This window comes from Ambystoma mexicanum, chromosome 7p, assembly GCF_040938575.1.
Source record: "Ambystoma mexicanum isolate Mex_15411 chromosome 7p, UKY_AmexF1_1, whole genome shotgun sequence".
NCBI classification, from domain to species: Eukaryota; Metazoa; Chordata; class Amphibia; order Caudata; family Ambystomatidae; genus Ambystoma; species Ambystoma mexicanum.
The window spans coordinates 495,243,017-495,270,717 of NC_090939.1; the positions used below are offsets into that span (position 1 = coordinate 495,243,017).

At 48.8% G+C, this 27,701-nt stretch overlaps 1 protein-coding gene across 6 annotated transcripts in view; it reads right to left on the minus strand.

The window, feature by feature from the left end:
• The window catches only part of DDX3X (DEAD-box helicase 3 X-linked), a 466,925-nt gene that overhangs the window by 57,181 nt on the left and 382,043 nt on the right, over window positions 1–27,701 (minus strand). For 3 of the 6 annotated variants that reach the window (XM_069636525.1, XM_069636523.1, XM_069636521.1), the window contains one exon: window positions 8,286–8,467. In XM_069636525.1, coding sequence (XP_069492626.1) covers window positions 8,286–8,467 — 182 coding nt within the window. Of the gene's footprint in view, window positions 1–8,285; window positions 8,474–27,701 lie in introns of all 6 variants that reach the window. The other 3 variants (XM_069636524.1, XM_069636522.1, XM_069636520.1) reach the window with 1 other exon arrangement.

Here is a 27,701-nt window from a genome sequence, read left to right on the forward strand (position 1 = left end):
TGTGGCACTTGTTGGCCTTCCCAATCTTATCTAGAAGCGGTGCAGGCCAATGTTCAGAGTTCTATCTAGGTGTGGGCATGCTAACATTCACAATCTTATCTAGGAGCGGTGCAGGCTGGTGTTCACAGTACTAAGTGTGGCACATGTTAACCTTCAAGTTTCATCTGGGCACGGGGTATGCTATCCATCAATCAAAGGCCTATCTAGATGCAACGCAGGCTAAAGTTCCCATTCTATCCAGATGCGACACAGGCTGATGTTCACAATTCTATCCAAGTGTGGACATGCTAATATTATGGCACTCTGTTATTGGGAGGTAACAGAGTGGTAGTGGTTTTCTGGAGTAGAGTAATTGCTCTACTCCCCACCTATGCCACACTCAGTTCTTGTCGTTGTCGGTTAGCGGCTGGCTTCCTTGGCGTCCCCTGCAGACACATGTTGGAGCCGCCAATGTTGGAGCCGCCCTTGGCCTTGGGGCCCTTAGCCACAGGGGCTGGCGGGCAGAGGACTGCGCTGGAGGGGTTCTTGATATGTGGCCAGGAGACCAATCAGGGTGCCTGGGGGAGGGGAGGAGGTGGAAGAGGACTGGAGCACCGAGCATGCTGGATTGTTATTTTCAACACTTTTACAGTGTTTAAAATGGTATATGGTGCATCTGGGGGCAAACTCACCGTGTGCAACCTCATGAGTGATGGTGGTGGCGAGGACGCCACGCTCCTGAGTTTTTTTTTTCCCTTTGGTCTTCGCCAGATTCCAGCAATGGCATCGACCGGGTGCCTTTCTCTCTGCCTTCCACGTGCCTGCGACGCAGAGTTTGCCCTGCTGGGCCCGTCCTTGTCCAAGCCGCCTCGGCCCGGTTTGAGTCACCCTCGATTAGCGCTGCGTTTAGGCTCCCCCTCGGACGTATTGCCAGTGTTAGGGCGTAGCCCCTCGGCCAGGGTGCCGGTGAAAGGGTAGAGCCCATCTGGTGTAGACCCGGTAAAAGAACCGTCCAGTCCTTCAACACTGCGCCCGGTAGGATCCGAGGATCCCTTGACCCGAAGGCCGGTAGCTGCAGCAGCCTCGGTGCATGTGCCTGTAGAAGGACCTGGCCGTCCCTCCTGTGTGGGAGAGTCCCTGGGACTGAGTCTCCCTTGCGGGGTGCGCTGGAAAAATATCAGCCCTACCTTGGGCCTGGTTCGATGCTTGACGAAGTTCGAGACCCTCTGGAGGCGACCTCTTGAACTCCGACCACCTGGCTAGTCTGTTCTTCAGCGCCTTCAAGGACAGCGAGTAACACGCCAAACATGATTGCCAACCGTGGTCTGGGCCAAAGCAATGTAGGCAGAGGGTGGGGTCTGAAGCAGGATCGACACCTGCTGAACCCTGTAGAAGTCAACATGCGGCAGGGAGGAGCGTGACGGCTGAGGACAGAGTATCAAATAAGACAAAAAAGTATCTGCGCGTGGAATTACATGGCCGAAGCCAAACCCAGGAGCACTGGTGAATTCGCCCCTTTCTAGTCGATGCGGAAAAGGGGACTTGGGTGTGGCGCCGGAAGGCGTAGTCAGGGCAGCGCATGCTCCCTGGGCCGCACCCCTGCGAACCACTAAATTTATAGGGGAAGAAGGTTTTTTTTCAGGTGAAAAAGGTCCCGTCTCCTGTCCCTTGGAAGGGAAGCCCATACAGTAGGGAGGAAAGGGGACAGGACCTACCAGTACTGGCCGGTGGAGACGGGAGATCCCCAAGGCCGCCGTCCGTGCCAGTGGTCGCTGTGTCCAGGTCTGGAGTCTTTTCGATGGGCTGGAAAGAGGACTCCCTGCTGGAAGGTGTTAGGCAAAGTTTGAATGCAGTAACTTCTGGTAACACTACAAACAACTATGACTACAGGTATAGGCAACCCAACCTTTGGTGTAAGCTTGTACTACACAGTTTTGGTGGTGAGCAGCCAGGCATCTCAAGAGGAGTCAAATGTGAGCAGTAGGGGAGTTAGAGATTCAGTGACAAGTATTCACATAAACTTGTACACTCCAGGTTTCTTGCATAAACAATTATTAATTCATCAGTCAGTTATAAAGTCTTCTTCAGAAGGGAGCAATTTAATAGTAACACATAGTTCAATACTGTACACCGAGTTTCTGAATCAGACAAGACCCTTTTGGGATGGCCCACAGACAACCTACACCCACAGGTGAAATCAGTAACCAGGTGCTGGGGACATTAATATCTTACTGTTGGCATTCAGAACACTCTTAAAAAGTTGGTAAAAGGCAGAGGTTATTCGAACACACAATTTCAAATCTTCATAAGCAGGGAAAATACTTTCAGAAAGAAATTAGAAGAGTCATTCAATTCAATAGGCTAAGCCAAAGTCAGTAGGCAAAAGTCTTTAGGATGCAGCACTTCAGTTAAGTAAATGGAAAAGTCTTTGCACAAGTTCTTAGGAGTCTTTGATGAAAAGAAGAATCAAATGTAGGGCCACAAGCAGAGACGCGAGCTGTAGAAGTTATAAGCACTTCTACAGGAAGAGGTAAGTTCTTGTTTTACAGTACCTTGGTAAAGAACAGATGCAGCTGATGTCTTCTGTTACTGGGCAGCTCTGCAGATCACCGTTTCTGGGCCTCAGTCGTGGGGACAAGAGGGAGAACGTCAGGGGACTCCTGCACTGCAACCGGCAAACCTTACTTTCAGTGGCCGTTTCACATTTCAGCTCTTTGCAGTAGAGCAAATAGCAATAAGCGCAGTTCCTGGCTGTCGAGGTTGACCGTCCTCGCTTCATGGGTCCCGCACTCTGCTGAGGGGGCTCAAGCTTGGTCAGTACTGCTTCGTGGGAGTCCAGAGGATCTTCTAAAAGCTTTAGGCCAGCTGAAAAGTAATGCACACAATCTGGTGTCCCTTTCCCTGGCTATACTGTTTCCTGCAGCAACTGAGGAAATTCAACCAGCTCCGCGATGGGTGTCCAGGTGTTTTACTTTGGAGTCGATTGGTCCCACCAACTCGAGGGGAGAAGCTGTCCTTGCAGGGGCTTCTCTGTTGATGTGAACTTGGCAAGTAGTCACTGCAGCAGGGCTTCACCCGGCAAACCAACGGTCCAGGAGTTGCAGCACGCGTCCTCTTAAAGCTCTTTGTAGGTTCCTTCGTCCAGTGGTTGACTGCTTACCAAGCCAAATTACTCACCTTTTTATTCAGTTCTCTCCCATTCATTCCAGCCAAGCTGTCACTCACCCAGCAGGGTGGCTGTCCTTGTGGACAGCCAATCCACAGAGTGCATTTGGGTCTCCTAGGAGAATAAAAAGGTTTCAGGCATCTCCCTCACTTCATGCCCACCCTAGACACTCTGGCGCCAGAGGCAGGTTTCTCTCAAACCCTGCCAAAGACGAAATGAACATGGAGACCAAACCTGGTTTGGCACGCAGAGAAACTCTAGAAGGACCTTTCCACAAAGACCTGGCGAAAAAAAGACCAGGCACCATTTTGAAAAAAGATGGCTCCCGCAATTACTTTACCGGAGCTCACGGTAAATGTAAACCAAGGTAGTTCTAAACTAAACCACTGCCACCAGCCAGTCAATTGAGAAAAGGGTAACACCTAATATGCTACATAAGAAGCTAGAGAAAGGGGATACCAAGTAACCTCTCCACGACTATTGTAAGATAGTGTGTGCTGGATCTAGAAAGTTACAATGCTAAGTAAAGTCAATTTCACTTTACTGCTCTGGGAAAGTCGATCCCAGAGAAGTTATTTAAACCTTGGGAAATCCGATTTCCCTGTGGCACTGCATTGAAGTTGCTTTGTGGTTGGTTAGACTCCATAACCAAAAGAAACAGGTAAAATTCACATTCAAAACACCCGAGTCTGAAAAAGGGTATCACTCTCTCCAGGTAAAGAGAATCAAGTCCTCAAAATCCAGCAAAGTTGCTGGGGGTCTCTAAGGTGGAGGGAATTAGCAAATTTGAGAATTCTCCCCAAAAGCGGCTTTCGCAAGGGACGCCACCACTCCTTCGATGGAAGGTTGGGCCTTCGTCTGATGTACCTGGGCCTTCGTGGCCTTGGTCAAGTCTGCGTCCTTTGCCTTAGATTGGTGGGGATCCGAGCCCCGTTCCCCCTCGGTCTTCTCCAAGAGTCTGCCCGGATGGTCAGACTTGCTCTCTTGAAGATCATGAGCGTTGGCTTGTGAACGAAGCTGCTGGAAACTCTGTACTCGCAATCCCCCCCCCCAACCCCCACAGGCCTGTTGCAACGGCGCTCCCGGTGGCAGTGGACTTGCAGTGCTTAGTGTTATGTTGGACCCCTCCACGGGAGGGGCGCGCTCAAAGGTCGTAGACTCTTCTGGGCAGTAGAAGCTCGAGAGCCAAGCACGAGGACTCCCAACACTTGAACGTGTGGTAAAAATTTGAAGATGGCTGCCAGAGGAGGAGCTTATAGACAGCAGTATGACCCAGAGACCAGTGATTGGTTGTTAGGAGAAAGACCATTCAGAAGGGAAACCGTTTTTCTCGAGATAAGCCTGGCTGCTCAGTCACTACCAATTTGTGTAGTACATGCCTATACCAAAGGTTGGGTTACCTATTGCCAAGAGGACAAGGCAGGTGTAGTCTCCCACAGGGTTACTACATAGAATCTTGCCTAACACCGTGACCCTCAAAGGATTGATCTACTGCGCCCGGCACCACATCGCAAAATGCTTCCACTTATGCCCATAGAAATTCAGAGTCCCTCTGGCAAGGATCTCTGCAGTCGCGGGCAACGCGCATCCTCCGAACCCCCAAGGCTGCAGGAGCCAAGCCTTCAGGTTTAGCGACCCTGGGTCATGATGTAGGATTGAACCTCCTCTGGTGAGCAAATCCGCAACCACTGGCAGCTTGACAGGGGGTGACACCGACAGGCTGAGGCTATCCGGGTACCAAATCTGCCTCGGCCACGCTGGGACAACGAGGATCATCTTGCATCGGCACAGAGTTGATTGATGACTCGCAGGAGAGGCAACGGAGGGAATGCGTACAGGCCTTCCCACAGGAAAGAAAAGGCATCCCACATGCTCCTTGGCTGTTGGAACCTGCTGGGGAATCTCAGGCATTTGGAATTCGTCGCTGCAAACAGATTGATCTGTGGTCTGCCCCATTTGAGGAAAAGGCGGGCCATCTGATCCTGTCAAAAGTTCCCACTCGTGGCAGGAGCGTGCTGAGGTGGTCTGTGATGGTGCTTGACTCCCACCAGGTGAAAAAGGGAGTAATATTTGGGTGATGGCACATTTATTCTCACTAACAGATGCGCAGGAATTGTGGCACTGGGCCAATTCCCCCCTTCCACCTTGGAGACCACCAGCTCTTTTTGCTGGACTTTAGGACTTAATTAGGAGAATAAAACCTTTTCCCCCACTCTCGTGGATCATTTGTGATTCGGACTATCAGTCGTGGGGACAAGTGTGAGGACTTCTGGAATGGGACTGTCACCGACCGCAACCAGCAATCTTCAAACAAATGGCACTTCAGTGTTTCAGTCTACCGCAAATCGCAACACTGAGGTTCCTGGCTGTCGAGATGGGCTTTCCTTGCATCTAGGGTCCAGCACACTTGGTGGCTCATGCTCATTCAGTTCTGCTTCCTGAGAGTCGGAGGATCTTCCTGGAGCTCTTGGCCAGCTTAAAAGCAACGCACAGTCTGGCATTCTTCTCCCTGGCTATTGGGTTCCAGCAACGACTGCAGTGGAAATTCAACCAGCTTCGAGAGGATGTCCAGGTGGCTTACTTTGGAGTTGATTGGTCCCACCAACTCAAGGGGAGAAGTCTTCCTTGCAGGGTGTCTCTAGTCGAAACCAATTCAGAGCTTCAGCACAGCAAGCACAGCAGCAGGGCTTTACTGGGCAAACAAACAGTCCAGGAGTTGCAGCAGGCGTCTTTTCCAAGTTATTCTTCGGATTCCTTTGTCCAGTGGTCGACTCTGCCTTTCAAGCAAAAAAGCCTCTCCTTTAATGGAGGTTTCTCCCATTCATTAGCAGCCTAGCTGTTAATCACACAGCAGGGGGGGGGGCTGTCCTCCAAGAAACCAAGGCAGATCTCACAATCCGCTTCCTTGTGATCCGGATGGAGACAGAAGCACTATGAGGGTTTGTCCTCCACAAACCCCATTCCTCAATCCGCTGCTGGAGCAGAGCTTGAAGAGGGAACCTCCGCCCATTTCCTCCAACATGGTCCAGCGTGTGGTGTAGCCCGATTGCCTTCGGGAATCTTCGATGAAACGCTAGACGATTCTTGCCCTTGAGTGGCGTTGAAAGACGCTGACAAACGGAGCTCCGCTTGCCAGTCAAAGAAATGAAAGAGCGCAAGGGCTCCATTTGACAAAAATACAACTTTAACGAAAAAGTGCAGTAAAAATCTGAAGATGGCTGCCAGAGGGGCTTGGGCAGTCATTTATTTATAAAGCGCACAAAGCGGCATCGTGGTGCTGTTACAGCAGTGCTTACTTGTTTACACAGAAGTGACATAGGCACCCGTCTGGTTCTTAGTTACACTGAACCATGGCCAGACAGGTGAGAGAATACAGTACATATACAGTAGACTTACTGACCTTTGCAGAACCCATTTCCGCCTATGATGTTAGAGACAACGTGAGGACAAGGTTATTTTGGGGTGAGCTAGTTGAATAATTAATTTGAGCGATTTGCGGAAGGCTGGATAGGATGTCTCATTTCGAAGGGTAGTGAAGAGGGCGTTCCAATACTTGGGGGCAAGTGAAGGCCCCTTGAACTGGTTGGTGTGGTGTTGTGACCTTATAGGTCTGGCTGGTGTTGCTCTGGTGATTTTCTCCTTCAGATGGTGGGGGGGGTTTGAGGGCGAGACTTGTGTGTTAATGACAGCGGCTTGAAGAGTATTCTCTTTGACTGGCAACCAGTGTGCTTTGTGTCTGGCTTTGGTGAAGTGGTCTCTTTTGGGGATACTTAGGGCAGCCCCAGGTACATTATTTTGAATCACTTGGAGTCAGTTCAGATTTGTGGACGTGCCAGCAAATAGGACGTTAAAATAGTCTAATTTGGCTGCAATGGTGGCTCTGGCGATGGAGGCAGTTTGTGAAGGCAGCTGAGGTGGCAATGACGCTGACTTGTCGAATCATTGAGAGCGTTGAGTCTAGGTTGGCTGGGGCAGTATGACCCAGAGCTCAGTGGTTGCTTTTAAGGAGAGACCGTTTAAGTGAAAGTGAAACGTTTCTTTTATGGACGATTCCCGGCCTGACGGAATATTCATGAGTGTGTGAATCCATGCCAGACCCGATGCTGGAGAACAGTAATTACTTGTGTTGCTGTGCAGACTCAGTAGCTTCCTGTTAACCGTAATAGGGTGCGCCCCCCCCACCCCAATATCCTCCAACCAGGACCGATTCTTAGCAGAACCCTCTGCCTGCAATGAAGTTACATGTGCGATATGGGAATTATGCACAGCAGCCATAATCTGCTACAAGAACCAATAACTTTTGTGGTGGCTTCTCAGATTCCCCCAGGCTGAGTGGTGGCCTATTCTCTTGAATCTGTAGGCTGTAAGTATCATTTACTTAACTTTCAACTAGAACCACAAGTGACGCATTGTGTTTATCCTACTATATCTAAGGGGCAAACATTTACAAAAACCGTGCAATCAACCAATACTTAGCAGTGAACTGTCATTTTTACTGTGCTCACACCCCACCACCTGGCATTGGAGATTTCAGGAGAAAGGATTCATTTTAAAGTGTATTTTCTATTCTTGGAGTGATAAATGGGGCCCCATTTCATTCAATGCATCTCTTTAATTGGGCTCAATTGCACTATTGTTTGTACTAGGTTGTTGGTGACCTGGGTAATTTACAAACCCAGAGCTGCATTAACTGGTTACTGATTGATCAATTAATACTTTTTTGGGCCATTTTACTCCGTCCTAGTATAAGCTGCAAAATGATATTTTACTACTGAGTCAAGTACAGTCACCCACTAGGTTTTGGAGTGAGTTGGTTGCACTGCAAACCCTTTAATGCAATATTTTCAATACGTAGTGCATATATTGTCAATATATCGTGAGAACTGTATGTGTGGGCCTAATCCGTTACCACTCCCAAGAGGGAAGTTGTACTGTTCTGGGTTACCATTGAGAGTGTTAGACTGACACTACATGCACACACTATTGCTTGTTCTTCCGAAACCCTTGGGTTTCTAAAAATGTCACCGGCCAATAAGAGCCTTTCTATGGAATTTCATTAAGCCATTAAGCCAGTTAAAGCCATTATGGACAAGATTCTTTTGCAGATTGCCATTAAGGTCTCAATTAAAAGATAACTCACCGCTGTAGCAACCAGAATTGGGCATTTTCCAGAACGGAACTGATGAAGGGCTTCCTCTCGATCTCTCTGAGAGCGGTCTCCATGGATACTCGTACAAGCATACCCTTCGTGATACAAGAAATCCTCAAGGGAGTCGGCTCCCTTTTTAGTTTCTACGAACACCAAGGTCAGAGAATCTTTTCCTTCAACAGAAAATGGAAAGAAACATATGCATTTTTGTAAAGCATGTCAGTAAAATTGGCATTACGAAAGGACTGCATTTTACAAAGCTATCAAGGGTACAGGACTTCAGATGGATTTTCTTAACCAACCGCGAGGAGGGTTCCATGAGGCCTCCCTGGTTGATGAACAGGGAAGGCCTTGCACATTTTTAAAAATCCCACTAGACATGCAGGGCAAGTTCGTTAATTTTCATACTTAAAGAGAAATTCACTCACCCCCATGGCAACAGGTGACAATGTTTACCTCTGGTTTCTATGAAACCTTGCTCGTCACCAAACGCATACTTCAAATTCGGTGCAATGCTGCCTTCCCAAGGCTAGCCATGCACACTGAAACTCCCCCACACCCCCCACCCCATTTACTGCAAACATTGTTTTTCAGTGTCAAAGAAGTGTCCTGTAAATGGTACTCATCCTTCAAAGAAATCTCCTCGCCAATGCAAGCGGGCTGGTAGATTTTGCAAGCGCTGCAGGGTGTTAGGACAGTTTTTCTGAAGTCCAACTAAGGGCTTAGTAAAACCATTCAACTGAGTACAAGTCTCCACTTAGTATAACTAAGGCTGTACTGCCCGAGTACATGGTAGCGCAGACAGAGCAGCCAGGCTCATCTTCAGAGGGATTGAGGGCTGTAGAATCAGTACACATGAAATTGTAATACAAATGGTCCAAAGAAACACTGAGAAACTATGTAAAAATAAATGATTTATTCAAATACAAGTAGGCCCAGATAAATATAGGTGGTAAGTAAGCCCTAAGACATATGAATAATAATTATAAAAACACTACTTGAAGGTACACAGACCAAAGTATAAACCTTATTTGGAACCCCTCACAGTTCTAGGGAATTAAAAACCTTTTCATACACATTCAGCATAGGTCACACGTATTCTTGGGGAGTAAACACCAATGGTTACTTCACAATTACATTCAGTAAAGCAAGGGCAGTAGACCCTACCAGTTATACACTGAGTCTTAGTACAAATCACTTAATCAGTATACTGGACAATATACTTTAATAGTGGAACACTTATTCCAGGTGCTGTAACCTATAACTACTTTAGTGATAAAACAGTTATACTAGGTTAGTAAAACCTAAGGATGTAATATACATTACAGGTGCTTTTGAGATGAGTGAACCACAGATGGAGATGAGCAATAACTGGTAACTTATTTTTGGATGACAGTTAACACAAGGTAAGTAAAACCCACATACTTTAACCTCAAAATGAAGGGGAAAATAAAACCCAATGTTACACTTCATCTGGTGATACCAACAGTTGGAGGACACTCATACAATTACCCTGCAGGAATAATCTGGTGAAACCAACACTACTTTTTGGGAAGAGGCACAACCTAATCACAGGAGAGTAAAATACCTTCACATCTACTTTCTATTAGAATGGCAAAACAGTTGCCAAGGAAGAAAAGAGGTTAACCATACTTTTAAGAATAGTGCATCACAAATCCAAGGTAAGTAAGAACTTGTGTACCTGTTTGCTCTTAGAATTACAGTTACCAACCAACTCTTTACAAGTAACTTATTTTGTTTTTACTATCTTATCGATTTTCTTAGAAAGCATTGCAACCATGCCATCAACATATGGAGGAGAACAGGCAAGAGTCCCCCTCCCCCAATCCCACCACCAGAGTGTGTGCACATAGGTTATCACCCAGTTTCTAAGATATGGAGAGTTTGTGGACAAAAGCTTTTCCTGTAATAGTCATTCAAAAAGACCATCACTTCATCCAAGTCTGTTGCAAATTGAGTCTGAGCAGCCTGTAACCTGTAGGTCATCCACTCCAATGCTGTTAACTACCATACTTTCATTAGCCAGTCCTGTTGGTGGGTCTTTGGCTTTCCATTTCTGGGCTATGACTAAGTGCCACAAGCGAGAGAATCACAGGCTTTGGTCGTGGATTTCGACCATCGCTTCCGGCCTGGATTAGCCATGCATAAGATCCCTTCTTTTTGTCCTCTCTGCATTTCTGTGCCAAATATCTTGTGTATGTGTTGGTTTGTTTCAAATAGCCCTCCAATTTCTGACAGCCCCACCAGATGTGTCCAGTCTCCCACAACCCCACAGTCCCTCCAGCACACACCTGTTGCATTGGAATATATCTGTTTTAGCCTTGCTGGGGTGTAATGCCATCTTATAATTCGCTTGTGCCAGAATTCCCTCATTTGTAGTGCTTGGGTTAGTTTAGGGATGTCTCACCATAGCCCCTCCCAGCCCTTCTCCGAAGTGTGCCCCCCTGATGTGTCCTCCAAGGCCCACATTTATTTGGTGGGTTGTCTGTGCTCCGCGGATAGGCCCCATATATATATATATATATATATTTGATATTAGCAGTTTATCCCCGGGGTCGGTTGAGACACATTTTTCTAAGGCTGTAAGGGGCCACGTGGCCGCAGCCCGGATCTTGGGGTTCATCAGCCAGTGTCAGATTTGGAGGTAAAGGTCCCAATCCCTTGAAAGTATTTCCCCCTTTTCTTGGAGCATGAGTGTTCTCAGTGGCAGAAGGGGGCTTACTAGGACTATTGACCCAACAGGCAGTGTCAGGATAGGTTTTTAGTAGCAAAAGTCAGAGTTCTTTAGGAGACATGGGCAAACAGGTGAGTAGTTTAGAGTGAGAAAAGGGTTGAGGGGCTTTGCAGAAGACACCCTAGCAGGATTCTAGCAGTGGGACTGGGCGCACTGGAGAGGCCTCCCATCACAGAAAACACCCAACAGCTTCACAGAAATCCTAACAGACTTAAGGTAAGTACATACCCAAGCCAATAAAACCCTCAGCATTGAAGAATGTGCAGCAGGACGACTGCAGGGTCTGCAGCCAAATACCCGGTCAGTGGATTCCTTGTCGTGGTGACTGAAAACAAGACCTTGGAGGCAACTTTGCAGCAGGGATTGAGGAAGAAAGCTCTAGGCAAGGATTCCCCTCGCAGCTGAATGCGGTACTGTGGTTTTGGCGCCTTTTCAAGGAGCACAGAAGACAGAAAATTGCAGTTGAATTCTCATTGTTATAAAGGTTAACTCTGCTGAGGGGACTTCATACTAGAGTTGTGTCTCTGGAGATCAGCCAGGATGCCCACGAAGTTACGAGATTCAGAATTCGGAAGCCTGTGCACTGCACGATGGCTCGAGATCCCAAAGTATTGCAGAAACGCAAGGTCGCAGAAACGGGTGGGATGGCTCAAAAGGCAGGTCTCTACCCCACCCACCCCCTGCTCCCCCCCCAATCGAGGCCCTGCCCCAGTGATAAAGTGCTACTCTCAGATAGTACGTGCGATGCAGGATTTTAAATTGAACAAGCCATAGTCTAGATGATACGGCTACCTCCCTGGGATACATCAGCACCGCAATCCAGTCTTGACTGTAGCATCCCCACACCCCACTCCCATTTAGCTAGCTTCCAGGCTAACCAATTCCATTGTGGCAAAGGAGGTGATCGCGTTATACATAGTTGAGGGGACTTTCTGCTTGATCTTTTCTAAGACTATATTGCGTTCCACTGGAGTGCACTCAGGCATATTGGTCATGTCTGGGAGATAAGATTGTAATGCACGTTTCATTTGGGTCTAGTGGTACCGTTCTGTGGGTTGGATGGAGAAACAGGTTTGAGGGTCTCAAATGTCGCCATCTTCCATTCTCGTACAACATCCCCAATATTGGTTATGCCATGTGTTGCCCAGCTGGGGAGTTTGTTTATTTGGGGAGTCTTCTGTTATTCCATAGTGGTTGTATGGGTTCCAGCTTCGTGTCCCATCCCATGTGTTTCTGCCCAGATTCGGGACAGGTGTGCTAGAATGGATAGGGGGTGTTGCCTGTCTCGGGTCACGGTATAAGAGTTCCGAGGTTATTTCACTGCTCGTATTTATCGCTCTGTGTGGCATTGTTGCGATCCCATGTAGCATGTCGTTTATGAATGTCATTTGACTGGCCCAGTAGTAGGTTTGTAGTCTGGGCAGACTGATGCCCCGCTCCCATATGGATCTCTGCAGCGTGGCAAGTGCTATTCTTGGGTGGCCTCCACACCATAACAGCTTTCGGAGGGTGCAATCGATTTTATGGAATTCATGTCCAGGGACATGCAGCGGGGCATTTTGTAGAATGTACAAGAAGCGGGGGAGGGCGATCATTTTAAAGAGGGCTGCCCTGCCTAATAGGGTTAGCGGAAGGGTGTTCCAGTGCCGCACGTCTTTCAAGAATCTCGCAGTGATGGGATGCAGATTCTCAGATATCTAGTCTGAGGTTTCCTGAGTAGCTCTGAAAACCATGGCCTGGCTGGCCACCATGGGCCTATTAGAATGAGGAGTCAGCGAGACTCCTTGATTTTGCATATTACCCTGTGGATCAGGGTAGTGGGCAGAAAGGTGTTGTACAAACCTCTCTACCCTATCCATACATCCCTCAAATGAATCGGAGGCATTTTCTGTGCGCTGGCAACATTGAAATATGACAGTATGCATCTTTCATGTCCAATGTTGCCAGGTAATCCCCTATGTGAGCCGGGTGGGAGGGGGGGGGGGGGGGGGGGTTGGAAATCTGACCTCCTGCAGAGTGACCATACAAAACTTGAGGTTTTGCAAATGTTTGCTGGGCGCAAAACCTAGTACATGGCGCATGGTGAGATCCTTTTTGAGTACAATGAATAACCTTGATTGCTTCTATGGCGCCCTTTTCCTGCAGGATGCGCAGATGTTCTGGCATCAGGCGTCTTGAACGTGAAGGTCTGAATTGGGGGACCGGTAGAATTCTATACAGTACCAGTGGCAACGGTATTGAGTATCCACTGGTCTGTAGTTCTCACCTCCCATGCTTGAAGAAAGGGTTGCTAGTTGGCCCCCGATCGGAGGCATGCGAGGGGACCCGGATGTGTGTGTCATTTTTGGCGTTAGGCCTTGGAGCCTCGAGGGGAAGAATTCCAGCCCCTTCCTTTTCCACGTTGTGGACCTCTTGGGGGATACAGGGTGGTGTAGCTGCTGGTTTGTTGGGGAGAGGACCAATGTTTTGCCGAGCCATATTGGTTCGGAGGGAAATGTTGGCCACGAATGGAACGTCTAGATCCGCTCCCCCTCCTTGGGGAAGGCCTCTGGGTGATCTGATCCAGTATCTTGAGGGGGTTATGCCCTTTCGAGCGCTTCGTCCACTGCTTTTCCAAATAGATTAGTGTCCTCCACCGGCTTATTAGTGAAGCTTGAGTCTCTGGTTTGAAACAGGAGTTTCGTAACCATGCATGCCTCTTCAGGAGGCTACCTTGAGTCAAGGACCTGCCAGCTGTCTCCGCCGCATCCAAATAATTTTTTTAGGATACTCTGATTAACCAGTCTGCTTTGTGCTACCGTGGAGAGCAGGAGAGGCCACAGCGGTTCAGGGACTGAAGGCCCTCCTGTAGCATGGGCCATTGTGCGTCGGCATAGCTAGCCAGCAAAGTCGTGCTGTTTGCAATGTGAGTGGAAAAAGCTGAGGCAGCCGGGACCCTTTTCCCTAGAGCGTATAGCCTCTTGCACTCCTTGTCTGGTGGTGCTCCCCAGTTGAGAGGAAAACCCTGCCCTTTTCCTGGTTGTCGTTACCGCCAGTGAGTCATGAGTAGCATGGCCCTGATGTAAAGATGGTCAGAGGGGGAAGGTCCAAACTATTTTTCTACTCTAGGATTTACTGCTCTAGTTAAGGCAGGTGTCAATAAAGGGGCCAACTGCTTTTTGAGCGAGTTTAACAGGAATAGCTGGGCTTAAGATGTCCTTGACAAAAATCAGCCTCTGGTACAGCTTCCTAGGTAGCAATCTGGAAATGTTCAGCTGCCTTCCTTAATAAGGCGTTGAACGCCATTTGGGAGTCAACCGCGGAGGCCTGTTGAGTGGGTGTGGTTGGGGAATCCATGCACAAGGCATCAGGTTCCGGTGAAGGATTAGGTGATGGCTGAGGATCAACCAGGTTAGGGTTGACCCCCAAACCCTCTGTGGGGTCGATATGAACATCCTCAGTGTCAGCAAAGGGATATTCATCCCGATTGCATTGGTCCACAGGAACCTCATCTCCGATGTATACATTTCTCTTCTTCCTGAGACGGATCAAAGATTTTTTGAAGTTTAGCCACAGGGGGATAGGAACTCTCCTCCCGAGGCCCCTTGGGCGTGGACCTCAGAGTTGTACAAACCTCTAACCTATCCATACATACCTCAAATTTCTCCCTTGTCCAAATAGAGGAACCAGATGAGTCTAGGGGTGGAAAGGGCTCTTGTAAAATCTCTTCCGTCACAGAACACCGAGATTTCCCCTTTAACGTTGAAGAAATCCCTCCAATGCCTTCCAAAAAGTCCTTTCGGGGGACCGACAGTTAATGTGCATTTGTCCAGAGGCCTCTCAGGGTTCCGATGAATCCTACGGCCGATCCCTGGATTTCGCCGAATCCCTGAACCGTTGCTTCCGATTATTCGCCAAAATAATCCTAGCAATGCTTTTGGCAACCTCTTCAGAGGCGGCAGGGTGTCTAGTTCGCTCCTGCAGAACTGGGGCCTTCGACCGTGGACTCCTTCCAATGCGTCTCTTGAATATTGGGGCAGCGCCCTTCGATTAAGAATGCCTGGTCGCAAGGCGCGGTTGCGGGGAGGGCTACCAATCCCGACGATCGGTGGGCATGGCCAAAATCTTTGGTGTGCCTGTTGGCGCTATGGGCCGCTTCTGCAGTTTTGTCGAAGACATCTCGGGGGTTGTGTCCTTAGTGTGTAAAGAGTGCGTCCTTGTCGCCGGTGTGTACAGTCCCCATTGCAGGACCAGAGTCTTGTCAGCCGGGGACGGACAACGCATCACTTATCCCCTCGTCACAATCAGCAGTTGTGGCAGCGCGAGAACTAGACTCTGCCTGGGACATTTCATAGGCCGCCCACCGCTTAACACAGCACTCCTTTAGTTTCTTTGGACGCAGGAGCTTGCAAGCCGCACAAGCAGTCTCGTCGTGATTGAGAGGCAGACCCCTATTACACTTACGTTGTTTATCCCTCCAAGGAAATTTGGGCTTAAAAGAAGGACAAAACCTAAACTGAGTCCTCTCCATAGCGGAGGAAAAATATAGTGACAGACGCAGGAAAAAAGGGGAAAGGCATCATCAGAAAAGGAAATGTCCACCCCGACCCCACTCTACCTACTGTGTAGGCCGGCCAGAGGGCCCGGCCACATGTCAGCAGTGCTGACCAGAACACTGTCCGAAGGTCAGTGGAACTGGCTTCGGCGTAGATCAGGAAAACACCCGTCTAAGGAATGGACGGTAGAATAATATTCAACTAGAACATACGACCAAGGGTTGAAAGGATAACAATAGCAATGTCTCTGGATGACCTCCGCATAAGGCTAGCAGTATGCTGGGTGGGGAAAAAGGACCTCGACGCGTGACGGATTTTGGGTACACTACACGTAGGGATAGTGTTACAGGTACACCCATAGCAACATCCACTTTCGATTCTCGAAAGACAAGATGCAATACTTTGCAGTTACCATTCGATGTCGGACTACATGCACTGCATGTGATTCTAAGCAGATTAACAAGCATCAGAAACTCATTTTATCTGGTCCAGTAATTCCCCTTAAAACTATTTTCACATAATTTTGCATTATGAGCATGTACACTCCACTATTCTTAGTCTGCATGGGCTTTTGATGGAGTTACGGAGAATTCTCAAAATGTGCCAATTCCTCCCACCTTAGAGCCCTCTAGCTCTTTTGCTAAACGTTGGGACTTTGAACTTTTCAAATCAATGTGTTTTCTTTGTTGGTTTTTTTTGGTTATGGAGTCTAACCAACTGCATAGGCATTATCTTTTTCATTTGTGTCACAGCACCCTCAGTGCAGTGACACAGGGAAGCCTTTCAGGCTTTGCCAAGGTTTACATATGTTCTCTGGCATAAACTGTTTCCAGAGTAAGTAAAGTGAAATTGACTTTACTAGTCGTTTAAATTTCTAGACCCAGTACACCCTATCTTACAAACGAGTGCTGGAGGGTTACTTAGTATCCCCCATGTCCATTTACTCATGTAATAGGTAATAGTTTCTTACCTGTAACTCCATTTCTCCAGCATTGGTATCTTTCATGGATTCACATGCTTAGAATATTCCCAGTCGTCAGGCTGGGAATCCTCGGTAAATTATATAGACCTTTTCCATAGGAACATTTTTGACACTACGACATCTACGTCATTTTGGGCCGCGTACGCCTGCGCCACTAGGACGTAGAGGTATAAGTGGCCCCGCTCCCGCAGCTCCCTCAGTTGGAGAAGCATCCGTCACCACTGTCATCTGAACACCGGTTCCAGCAAGGGAATTCCCTTTGTCAGATTTATGGAAACTTTACACCATTGAAGCACCTGCACGAGTTTGCTGTTGGTCAATTTGACCGACCAACGCCCTTGACTGTGCCCATCGATCTGCCAAAAATTCCTTAATCGGTCTCATGAAGAGACGACAATTGTTGATTAAGGGTATGCAGGACGACATGGTCCCCCGTAGGGACATGTACCTTCGCACTGACACTCTGGTGTCGACTTTCCAATCCGATGCTTTTTGCTGCAGTTTCAGAACCCTTTCGACGGATGGCTTTACCAGTCCTGACTGCGTCTGGAACTCTGCCCCCCAGAAAGACCAAGGTCCTTGATGGCAATAAGGAGGACTTTTCGAAGTTTATTGCGAAGCCCAAACGTTATAGGAGGCACATGGTGACATTTAGACTTTCCTGTGCCCTTTCCGGAGACAATCCCCTCACTAGCCAATCGTCCAGATAAGGGTACACATGACCACCTTTCCTTAACCAGGCTGCTACTGGAGCCAGACATTTTGTGAACGTCCTGGGAGACGATTTAAGTCCGAATGGGAGGACCTTGAACTGATAGTGGGTTCGTCCGACGACGAACCGTAGAAATAGTGTGTCGTCGACGCATCGGGATATGGAAGAATGCGTCCTGAAGGTCTAGCGACGACAAATAATCTCCCGGTTGTATTGAACGGATCACTTCTTGGAGTGTAAGCATCTTGAATTTAAGATTCTTGAGCAGTTTGTTGAGAGCTCTTAGATCTAGAATGGGATGCCATTTTCCATTGGGTTTCTTGACGACAAAGTAACGGGAGTACACTCCCTGTCCTCTTTCTGCCATCGGGACCCGTTCTATAGCCCCTTTCTGCAGCATAAGCACCACCTCTTGCATTAGTATTTGAAGGTGGGGCTGCGTCGAGAACACCGGTGGAATGCGTGCTGGCTTGCCCTTTAACTGGAGAGTGGCCCAGATGTATCGTGTCCAAAACCCATTGGTCTGTAATGCATGCCCACTCGTCGATGTGACGAGACACTCTGCCCCCCATGAAGTTCTGTAAGTTGTCATTGCTGGCTTTTGGCCTGTTCATCCTTCGTCGACGAGGAGTAGGCGCCTCGTCGTCTGGAAGATTGGTAATCTCTGCCTTTACGATTAGCTTGGGCTGCACGTCTGTAGCCCTGGGAAGAGTAGGAGGGTCTGCTGAAACCTCGGTCTCTAGATGATCCAAACCGGGAGTTACCTGATGCTCCCCTGAAGGGACGAAAGGAACGAAAATTCCTACCACTCTGGAGGGCTCCAAGGGAACGAGCCGTGTCAGAATCTTCTTTCATGCCCTTCAAGGCTTCATCCACTTTCTCCCCAAACAGGTGTTCTCCTTCGCACGGCATATCCATTACCTTATATTGTACCTCTGGTCTGAACGTTGTACGCTTAAGCCAGGCTTGCCTTCGTAACACTACGTCATTGTTGATTTGCTTAAAGCCTGATTCCGCCAGGTCGACAGCAATGTTAATGGAATGATTGGAAGCCTCTTCTCCCTCACGTACGAGCAGCATGGCAGACTACCTGTGTTCCTCCGGCAGATGGTCCAAGATAGGAGCTAGCCGATGCCACATCTCCCTATCATACCTGGCCATAATAGCCAGGGAGTTGGCTGCTTTAACTGTAATCGCTCCAACCGATAGCACTTTCTTCCCAAAAGCATCTGGTCTCCTGGCTTCGTTGTCTGGCGGGTTCGTGCATTTGTGTTGAGACCTTGCCTTTCTGGCCGCCGCGGCGGATACCACTGATTCCGGCAAAGGTTGAGACGTCAAGCACTTGGGAGTTGATTCCAGAGCCTTTAACTTCGACTTTACTGCCGGTTCTGAAAAAGGGCGACGCATGGTTTAGTCCCTCCTACCAGACATGGTCTAAAATGGGGATAGCAAATATTGCCCTTCTCTTGCCCATAAGATCAAACAGAAAACTATCTTTTCTTCTTCTGGGACTAGGCCAAACTCTGCACATCCCTTACCCATCAAGGCATGGAAAGCACCCACATCAGGTGGTGATGGCTGCGCCGGACTCTTCGGAGTTTCCATCTCCACTTCAGAGTCCCATGTAGGGTCCCTTGAGGGGGGATAAGGAGATGTCTGAACCCGACCCTTCACGTTCCGACTCTGATAGTTCTCCATCCTGTGGACGAGAACGATTTTCCTCAACCGGGTAAGCGGTAGGAATTCTGGATGGAGGGCAAGGAGCCGGGCCTGGCTCGTCGACGACTGGCGAGGCCTGTAACACAGTCGGGACAAGCTGAGGTAACCGAGTGTCCAACCACTCCAACAGCTTCTGTGTGTTCAACACCTCCAGGGAAAGAACAGTCTGGGGATTCGGTAAGGAAGAGGTAACTGGAATGGCACTTCCACTAAAGAGCGACCCCGAACCAGTTGGTTGTAATCCCAGATCGGTTGAATGTGCGACCGGATCGCGGTTATCCTCCGCCGACATGGAGAAAGCCGCTTCTGGTTGCAGCAAGGCCTCAGGCGGGATTGGGTTAAAAACCTCTGGTTGCCATCCCACCGAAGGGGCCACCTTCGACGATGACATCTTTTCCATAGGCGCTGTTTGACCTGACAAAATAGTCGTTGGAAGAGCAGTCGCCGAAGACAAAGCAGACATCCACGACCGGATCGTCGTCAATGAAGTCTGGAGCAGGACCTTGAGGCGTTCCCGCCGTTTGACCTCTACTTGTAGGACGAGGACTCTCGACTCGAGGTAGACTTATGACGGTCTCCTGAGGAGGATTTCGATGAGTCTTCTCTCCTTTTTAGAGGAGGAAGACGAAGCCTTATGTGAAGGAGGACTTTGCAGGATGTTTCTCCGAGGGGCGTTTTTCAGATGAGCGTGATTTCTTCGCCAGAGGCTCCGCCGACACTGGACGACGAGGGGGGACAGGAGCCTTAGATCTCGAGGCTGTAGAGCCTACCTCCGATGCCGGGTACGCACCCGCTCCGTCATTGAGCCAAGTAACCAGGCGTCTGTTGCGGTCTTTTAGGGTCTTTTGTGAGAAGCCCTGACAGATCTCACACGTGTCCGCCGTATGAGGGTGAAGGCAGTAAATAGTCCATATGCCCGTCTCCTTCATATACTTTAAGACCGCATATAGCACACAGACGAAATAACGCCTTTCCAGACATTCTTCGAAAAGAAAGTTGAAGAACGCACAACCTAATGAAATAGTAGATACGCGAGGTAATCCCACTACTTTGGAAGACGGTTGAAATCTCAGGGAACTGCAGGGGCGGGGCTACTTATACCTCTACGTCCTAGTGACGGAGGCGTATGCGGCCCAAAACGACATAGATAGGACACAAAAGTGCCGAAATTCTTATGAAAAAGGTCTATATAATTTATAGAGGCTTCCCAGCCTGACGGGGAATATTCCAAGCATGCGAATCCATGAAAGATCCAATGCTGGAGAAGTATGACGCCAAAAAGCGCTCAAAAACCCAACACCCCTGGCACCCCTTCCAAATGAGATCTCCCGTTAGTATAGAAACTAAATCATCTTCCCCAAACATCAGCAACCAAAAACTAACCCCCATATCCAAACACGTGACCTGGAGAAAGACACTCGCACAATATCAACCACAAGCCAATTAGTCAATCCAATTGTCAGCACAGTGCCAAAATCTCATTCAGCCATCATCAAAACACAGGATTCCGTCAATTTTATCTTCCTCCCACATTTGATAACAAAAACATCTACAAAACCCACCCAATCAATATTTATATGTAGTGATCATATGTCATACACTAGGGCCCTGAATGAAGAGCATTTCCATAAACATATGCATCCCAGGCAGCACTCCAAAAACCGAACACACACCACTGCATGCAAAAGCCATTTCCAAAGTAAAAGGAAGATTGCAAAAACCAGCATCCCCCACATGTCAATCCGAAATTTGCACTTCAAAACATTGCCAACCACACATCATATTAACATTTATTATATGCTAATCAGTTAGTCAGAGTGGCAGTATTCCATATGTTGGACCTGTGATAACATTAAGTAATGGAGGAAAGAAAATCTATGCAAAATAGTCATGCACATGTATTCAGATCATCTTCCCAGACGGAATCCAGCTTCCTTCTTGCAAACCAGATGTTATGGTTTGCCTCAAGAGGATACTGAAGCCTCCTCCAGACATTCCCCCCACCCCCGAGAAGACTGTAGCAGTTGAATCAAAGCTCCTTAGTAGACCCGCTGCATTCAAAAGGTCTTTAAAACAAAACTGATTGTATAGCTCATTGTACAGGACATACAGCTGCAGGGAAAAATGCGTAATTGCAGCATGCGACTTAGTAATTGCAGTATGAAGACAGTGCCACAATCAGCTCAACCCTCCGAGATGGGCAGTAGCTGCTATGAACAGACTGTGCTGACATGGGGGGTGGGGTACGAGGCCCCCGCCACTCATTCCCAGTGGCACAGTATAAAATTCACCCAGGCTCGTCAGCAGTACCGTCCAATAATTAAAGTAGACAGCTCAAGGTGCCGGGAACCTCCCCTTCAACCTCATTTAGAAGCATTCATTCCGTCATCTGACTCCAGTGCCCCCAAACAGATGACAGCAGCACAACACGAGACCCAATCATCCATGGGCCGGCAAGACCAGCGCATCTGTGCTGACCAGTACACCACTTTCGGGATCAGGACCACGGTGTGCCCCTGAGAAGGAGCTGAACAGACCCAAGGAGGAAACGCTCAAACCCCTTTTATTCGGAACCCCTCCCAAATACCCAAATCAAACGTCACAGAATGACAATGCATTACTTACCGTAAAATCATTTCTGATGGTTGTATCTGCTTACATTAACATGCTGTGCATAGGTCGGACATCCAGTGGTCACTGCGGAGTATTGCATTTTGTTTTTCGTAGTCGAAAAGGTGACGTCGACAAGGCGTGTCTAACACTATCCCTATAGTGACGTGCGTTGTACCCACAATCCCTCACGCGTCGAGGTCCCTCTATTTTTTCTGCCCTGAGGGAGCCTTCTATACGTGAGTGAGTACAGAAAAGAGATGTAGAAAGATGTCTATGTTCCTTCCATCCGAGCAGGGACGACGGGTGGGCGCATGTGAATCTAAGCAGATACAACCATCAGAACTGCTTTTACGGTAAGTAATACATTGTCTTCTGATGTTTGTTAATCTGCTTAGAATCCCATGCTGTGCATAGACTAGCGAGCAGTACCCGGAGTTGGCGGTGGGTTATGAGAAAGAACAGTAGAGAAAAGGTGTCTTAATACTGCCTGTCCCACCTGGGAGTCAGATCTAGAGTGTGCGTCTAAACAGTAGTGTTTTGTAAAGGTGTGCACCGAACTCCAGGTTGCCGCCTTGCAGATGCACTCAAGGGTAACATTTGCAATGAAAGCTATGGATGCCCCCGTGCCTCGAGTAGAATGTGCTCTTGGCTTGAAGGGTAGTTCTCTCTTAGCAAGAGAGAAACAGTGATGCATTGAACAATCCATCTAGATTTATAGTGGACTTTGAAACTGCATCTCCTTCTCTTCCTGCTGCCACCGAGACAAAGAACTTATTAGTCTTTCTCAGTGGTCTGGTTCTTTCCATGTAAAACATGACAGCTCTGCGCACATCGAGTGTATGCAGACTTTTTTCTCCCAGATTGGAAGGGTTTTGAAAGAACGTTGGTAGTTCTATTGAATGGTTCACATGGAATTTCGAGATTAATTTCGGTGCAAACCGTGGGTGTGTGCATAGAACCACCTTGTCTTTGTGAACTGTTACGAAGGGGTCTAGAACTGAAAGAGCCTGTAGTTCACTTACTCTCCTAATGGAGGTGATCGCTATTAGGAAAGCAGTCTTAAGAGTGAGGTGCTTAAGAGTTGCCTTGTGCATGGGTTCAAAGGGCGAGCCCATGAGTCTGGTAAGTACCACATTTAGGTCCCACCCGGGAGCTGGGTTAGCTGTCAGAGAGTGTATTCTCTTTACACCCTCCATGAAGGCTTTGATGACTGGGATTTTCCACCACAACACTAAGTTGGGAAGTGGTGCATGCAGAAAGTGCCGCTAGGTGGACTTTAATAGAATTGAACACCAGACCCGAGTCCAATGGGTGGGTCAGGTACAGAACAATTTGTGGGTGAGCAGTCAACCGGGTTGATGCTTTCCCCTCTACACCAGATGACAAATCTTTTCCACTTACTAGAATAGCAGTGATGAGTGTTAGGCTTTCTAGCTTCCCTGAGGATGTCCATGCATCTCTGCGGGAGATCTCAGGAGCCAGGCTGCTAAGTTCATGTTCTGAGGGCATGGATGCAATATCCTGCCCTTGTTCTGTGACGGCATGTTGTACGGGCAGGGAAGTTTCACTGGGGGAGATAGGAACATCTCCATCAAGTGAGCGAACCATGGCTGCCGGGCCCACTAGTATCATGGTGACTTGTTCCTGGTGCATCTTGTGCACAATCTTGTTGAGAAGGGGAGTCCATTGTGAGTTCTCCAGAGTTGCGAACAGGTCCATTTCTGGGAATCCCCATTGTGTGAAGACGTCAAAAACGATGTCTTCTTGCAACCGCCATTCGTACTCTGAGGGCAGAGGGAAATCTCTGCTAAGCTCGTCTGCTAGCAGATGGAGTTCCCCTGGTACATGTCGTGACAGTAGGAACATGTGTTTGAGAGCCCACTTCCATATATTCTGGGACAGCTTGGACAGTCCTGGAGAGTGGGTGCCCCCCGGCTTGTTGATGTAGTACATGGCTGTGGTACTGGACGCAAGGACCATCACCGTCTTCCCTTGTAGGTGTTCTTGGAAGGCTTTTAGTGCTTTGAACACCGCCAGTAGCTCCAGTAGGTTTATGTGCTTGGAAGCTACGCTCTGAGTCCACACTCCGTGAGCAGTCTGATGGGATAGGTGAGCCCCCCATCCAGTGAGGGATGAGTCTGTGGTTAGAGTGGCTTCCACTGCGAGTGTGGCAAAAGGTTTCCCCTATTACCAGGTTTTCCTTTGTCCACCACCGTAGCAAGAGAACCAAGGCCTGCGAGACCACCACTAGATCGTCCCCATTGTCCGCTGGCCTGACACCACTGGCTGTTGAGCCACTCTTGCATTGGGTGCAGGCGAGGTACCAAATAAATACACGCCAGCATTGCTAGCAAGCGCATCGCTTTGCGCACCGTCACCTCTCGACATGCCACATATTGGGGGATCTGAAACAGCATGTTTTGGACCCCCTCGTTGGAGGGGAAGACGAGGCCGTCCTATTAGAGCCCCTAGGAATTGTTTGACTTGGCTGGGGTCTAAGCTGGACTTCTCGTTGATGGAGAAGCCCAGTTGGAACAAAAGGTCTACAGTCTTTTGGGTGTTTGAGAAGCATGTCTCGTAAGAATCCCGTTATGAGCCAGTCGTCGAGGTATGGGTATACTGGGATGGATAACCTGCGCAGGTGGGCCGCTGCCACTGCCAGTACTTTTGTGAATAACCTTGGCGCAGATGCTATGCCGAAGGGTAGCACTCTGAACTTGTAGTGTTTGCCCTCTATCATGAACTTGAGGTATTTTCTGTGCGCTGGCAACATTAAAATATGAAATTATGCATCTTTCATGTTCAGTGTTGTCATGTAATCTCCCTGTGATAGCAATGGGATCCCTTCCTGCAAGGTCACCATACAAAACTTTTGGGGTTTGCAAACTTGTTCGCTGGGCGCAGATCTAATACAGGGCGCATGGTTAGATCCTTTTTGGGTACAAGGAAGTACACTGAATAAATACCTTCCGTTACCTGAGATAGAGGCATGACCTCTATAGCTCATTTTTCCAGTAGCTGATCCACTTCTTGGAGAAGGATGGCGAGGTGTTCTGGTGTCATGCGTCGTCCCCTCGGGGGTCTGTATGTTGGGGAACTGTTGAACTCTATACAGTAGCCGCGGGCTACGGTGGATAGTACTCAGTGGTCTGATGTTATTCCCTCCCATGCTGGAAGAAAGGATGTTACCGGCCCCCGACCGGCGATGCATGGGAGGGGACCCGAATCTTCGCGTCACTTGGTGTTGCTGGTGGCTTAGGAGCCTCTAGGGGTGGAACCCCGGCCTCTCCCCTTGCCACGGCGTTGACCTCTCCGATTGTACTGGCCACTATTACCTTGGTAGTTGTTGGCAGAATACTGCTGCTGATTTTGTTGCTGGCGTTGGCCACGAAAAAAGCACTTGTTACCAAATCCCGCCCGTTAGGGGGGCTTTGAGATTTGGTCCAAGGTCTTTATGGTATGAAATTCTTTTTTCGCATTCTCCAGAGCGTTGTCAACTGCCTTTCCAACGAGGTTAGACTCTTCAATTGGCTTATTAATGAGGGAAGCTTGCGTTTCTGCCTTAAACCCGGAATTGCGAAGCCAGACATGACGCTTCAGCAAACTTCCCTGTACCAAAGTACGGCCAGCCGTCTCTGCTGCATCGAGGGTATTCTTAACGATGCTTTGGTTGACCAGAGAGCCTTCATTCATTGTAGCCAATAATCGAGTTTTTAGGGGTTCAGGGGCCTCTTCGATGTCCTGCTTAAGCTTTCCCCATTGAACATCAGCGTAGCTTGCCAATAATGTATTATTGGCAATTCTAGTTGCAAATGCTGCAGAGGTGGTGATTCTCTTGACCAGGGCATAAAGCTTCTTCCCCTCTCTATCTGGGGGTGCCTCGCTGGTAGACAGTGGGACCTCAGCCCTCTAGTGTTGGTCACCACCAAGGAGTCCGGGATTGAATGACCCCTAATATATAGTAGGTCTGACAGAGGGTGAGAACAATTTCTCAATTCTCGGATTGACCCCTCTCACCAGTGCCGGAGTGGACAGTGAGGGGGTAATACGTCTTAACTGAGGCGAGGATGGGAATTGTTTGGCTAGTGGGAGGTTTTTCCTTTATAATCCTTTCCACGAAGTCAGTATCTGGGGTGACCTCCCCAGTTGAGTTTGAAATGTGCTGCTGCCTTCTTCAGTAGCGCATTGAAGGTGGGCTGATCATCAACAGGCGATGGGTTCCTGACTAGTGTAGTCTGTAGACCTAGCTGGTGACTGCCAGGGATTTGGGTCACCCTCGCCTGTGTCCTCCTCACCTATGGTTAGTGTCCTCATGAAACCCTTCTGGTTGGTCTTCCTTCAGTGAGGTCGTAAGAGTCCATGTCTTCCTGTATGGGGTTATAGAACTTTGGGTATTTAACCATTGGACTCTCCTGGGGTGCCTCCCTTGGTCTCTTGGGTGCCCTATTTTCTGGGATGGCCATGAACCGGTCTATTTTATCCATACAGGACTGGAACTTCTCCAAGGTCCACTGAGGTAGGCCAGAGCGGTCTGGGAATGAAAAAGGATTTTCTTCTCCCTGTAGTTGCCTGGTGCTGTCCCATAACAAAGAAAGCGAACCTTCGCCTTCTGAGAAGCCTTCTCGCAGGCTTGGGCTTTCTGTCGACGGCGGGAGCTGTCCTGACCCGTTTTCCTGCACCATCGGCATTTCTTTGGCCTTGTGCGCGGTTTTTGGCGTATCGCTCGCCGTCCGTCTCTGGCAGTCTTTAGTGGATATACGCGCGAGGCTTTCGGCAATCCTTCTCTGCCGAGGGATCGGTCGCCGTCACGCTAGGTAACGTCGAGTCTTTACTGTAAACGTGAGCACTCTTACGAGGCGTGTCGCCAGAGGATTTGGTGTTAGCGCCCTTATATTTAGAATGCCCGGACGCCGGTGGCGGGGAGGGCCAACGACCCTTATGGTCGGAAGATGCTGGTGGACCCGACACCGCCGTTGGCGCAATGGCTGCCTTCGTCTTCGACAAATGCGTGCCGGGGGGGTATGTGTTTGTGCTTTTTTGTGTGCGTCCTTGTCGCCGGGGTGTTCATCCCCATAAGCTGGGCGTGAGCTGGGCTTGTCGGGGACGGACTGTCATGATCTCTGCTTCCAAAAGGTCAGGGTTTTCCCAACTCCCTTGGAAGCAGATCCATAACCCAGGTTCCGAGTGCCAACCAGTCCCAATTGGGACCTTTTGGACCCAGTCCTGGCGCCAGTGGCACCAGGCTCATAAATATGCCCAGTCCCAGCGCTGGAAGCGCCGGGCTCATAATGCTTGGGTGGACTTACCTGCAGCAGACCATGCTGCTTACTTGCCTGCCAGTTGAGCCTCTGATCCTCTTCTGTTTGGAACTACTTTTCCTGTTGGGTGGGGCAGGAGCCACTCCCTAGATTCAGAACACTGGAACTCTTCTGGAAAGCAGGAACTCTTTTCTTACCTAGGCGTGGCTGTGGAAGGAGACACCTAAGCACTACAGGAGGCTATTTAAACCACACCCGATGGATGAATCTTGCTTTGCGTTATTCTGCATCCTCTGCAGCAGAACGCTCATCGTGCCTTCTGCATCTGATTCTGGGCCTAAGGAAAAAGGCTTACCATCCTGAATCCAGTCTTCAGCAACACCTATAAAGACAAGAAAGAACAGGTTAGCATTACGGTCTTCAGTGACAGCTCTTCACTTACCTGGTCCATCGGCTGTCACCAACGCCTTGCGCTGCATTCCGGCATCTGAAAGACAAAACAAGGTGCGTTTAAAGACATTGGGGAACTTTAATACTCACGTGCCATTACTCCTTTCCACATCTAACCCAGTGGGTATTCCGGCACCCCGCAGCCGCTCCGAACTTGTACCTGCAAAATAAAAAGACAGTTAGAGCGCATCGTGAAGCAGGCAACAGGCGCTTACTTACGTGCTTCCAGGCGCTTCTATTCATCACACTGGCTCCATCTTCAACTCACTTCAGCCCGTCATCCGCCATCGCCGGAACCCCGCAAAACAAGAAACATCATTACTAAAGACTTTAAAGACATTAGAATTACTCGAAACTTACCATTCGTGCAGTAAACGACGGAC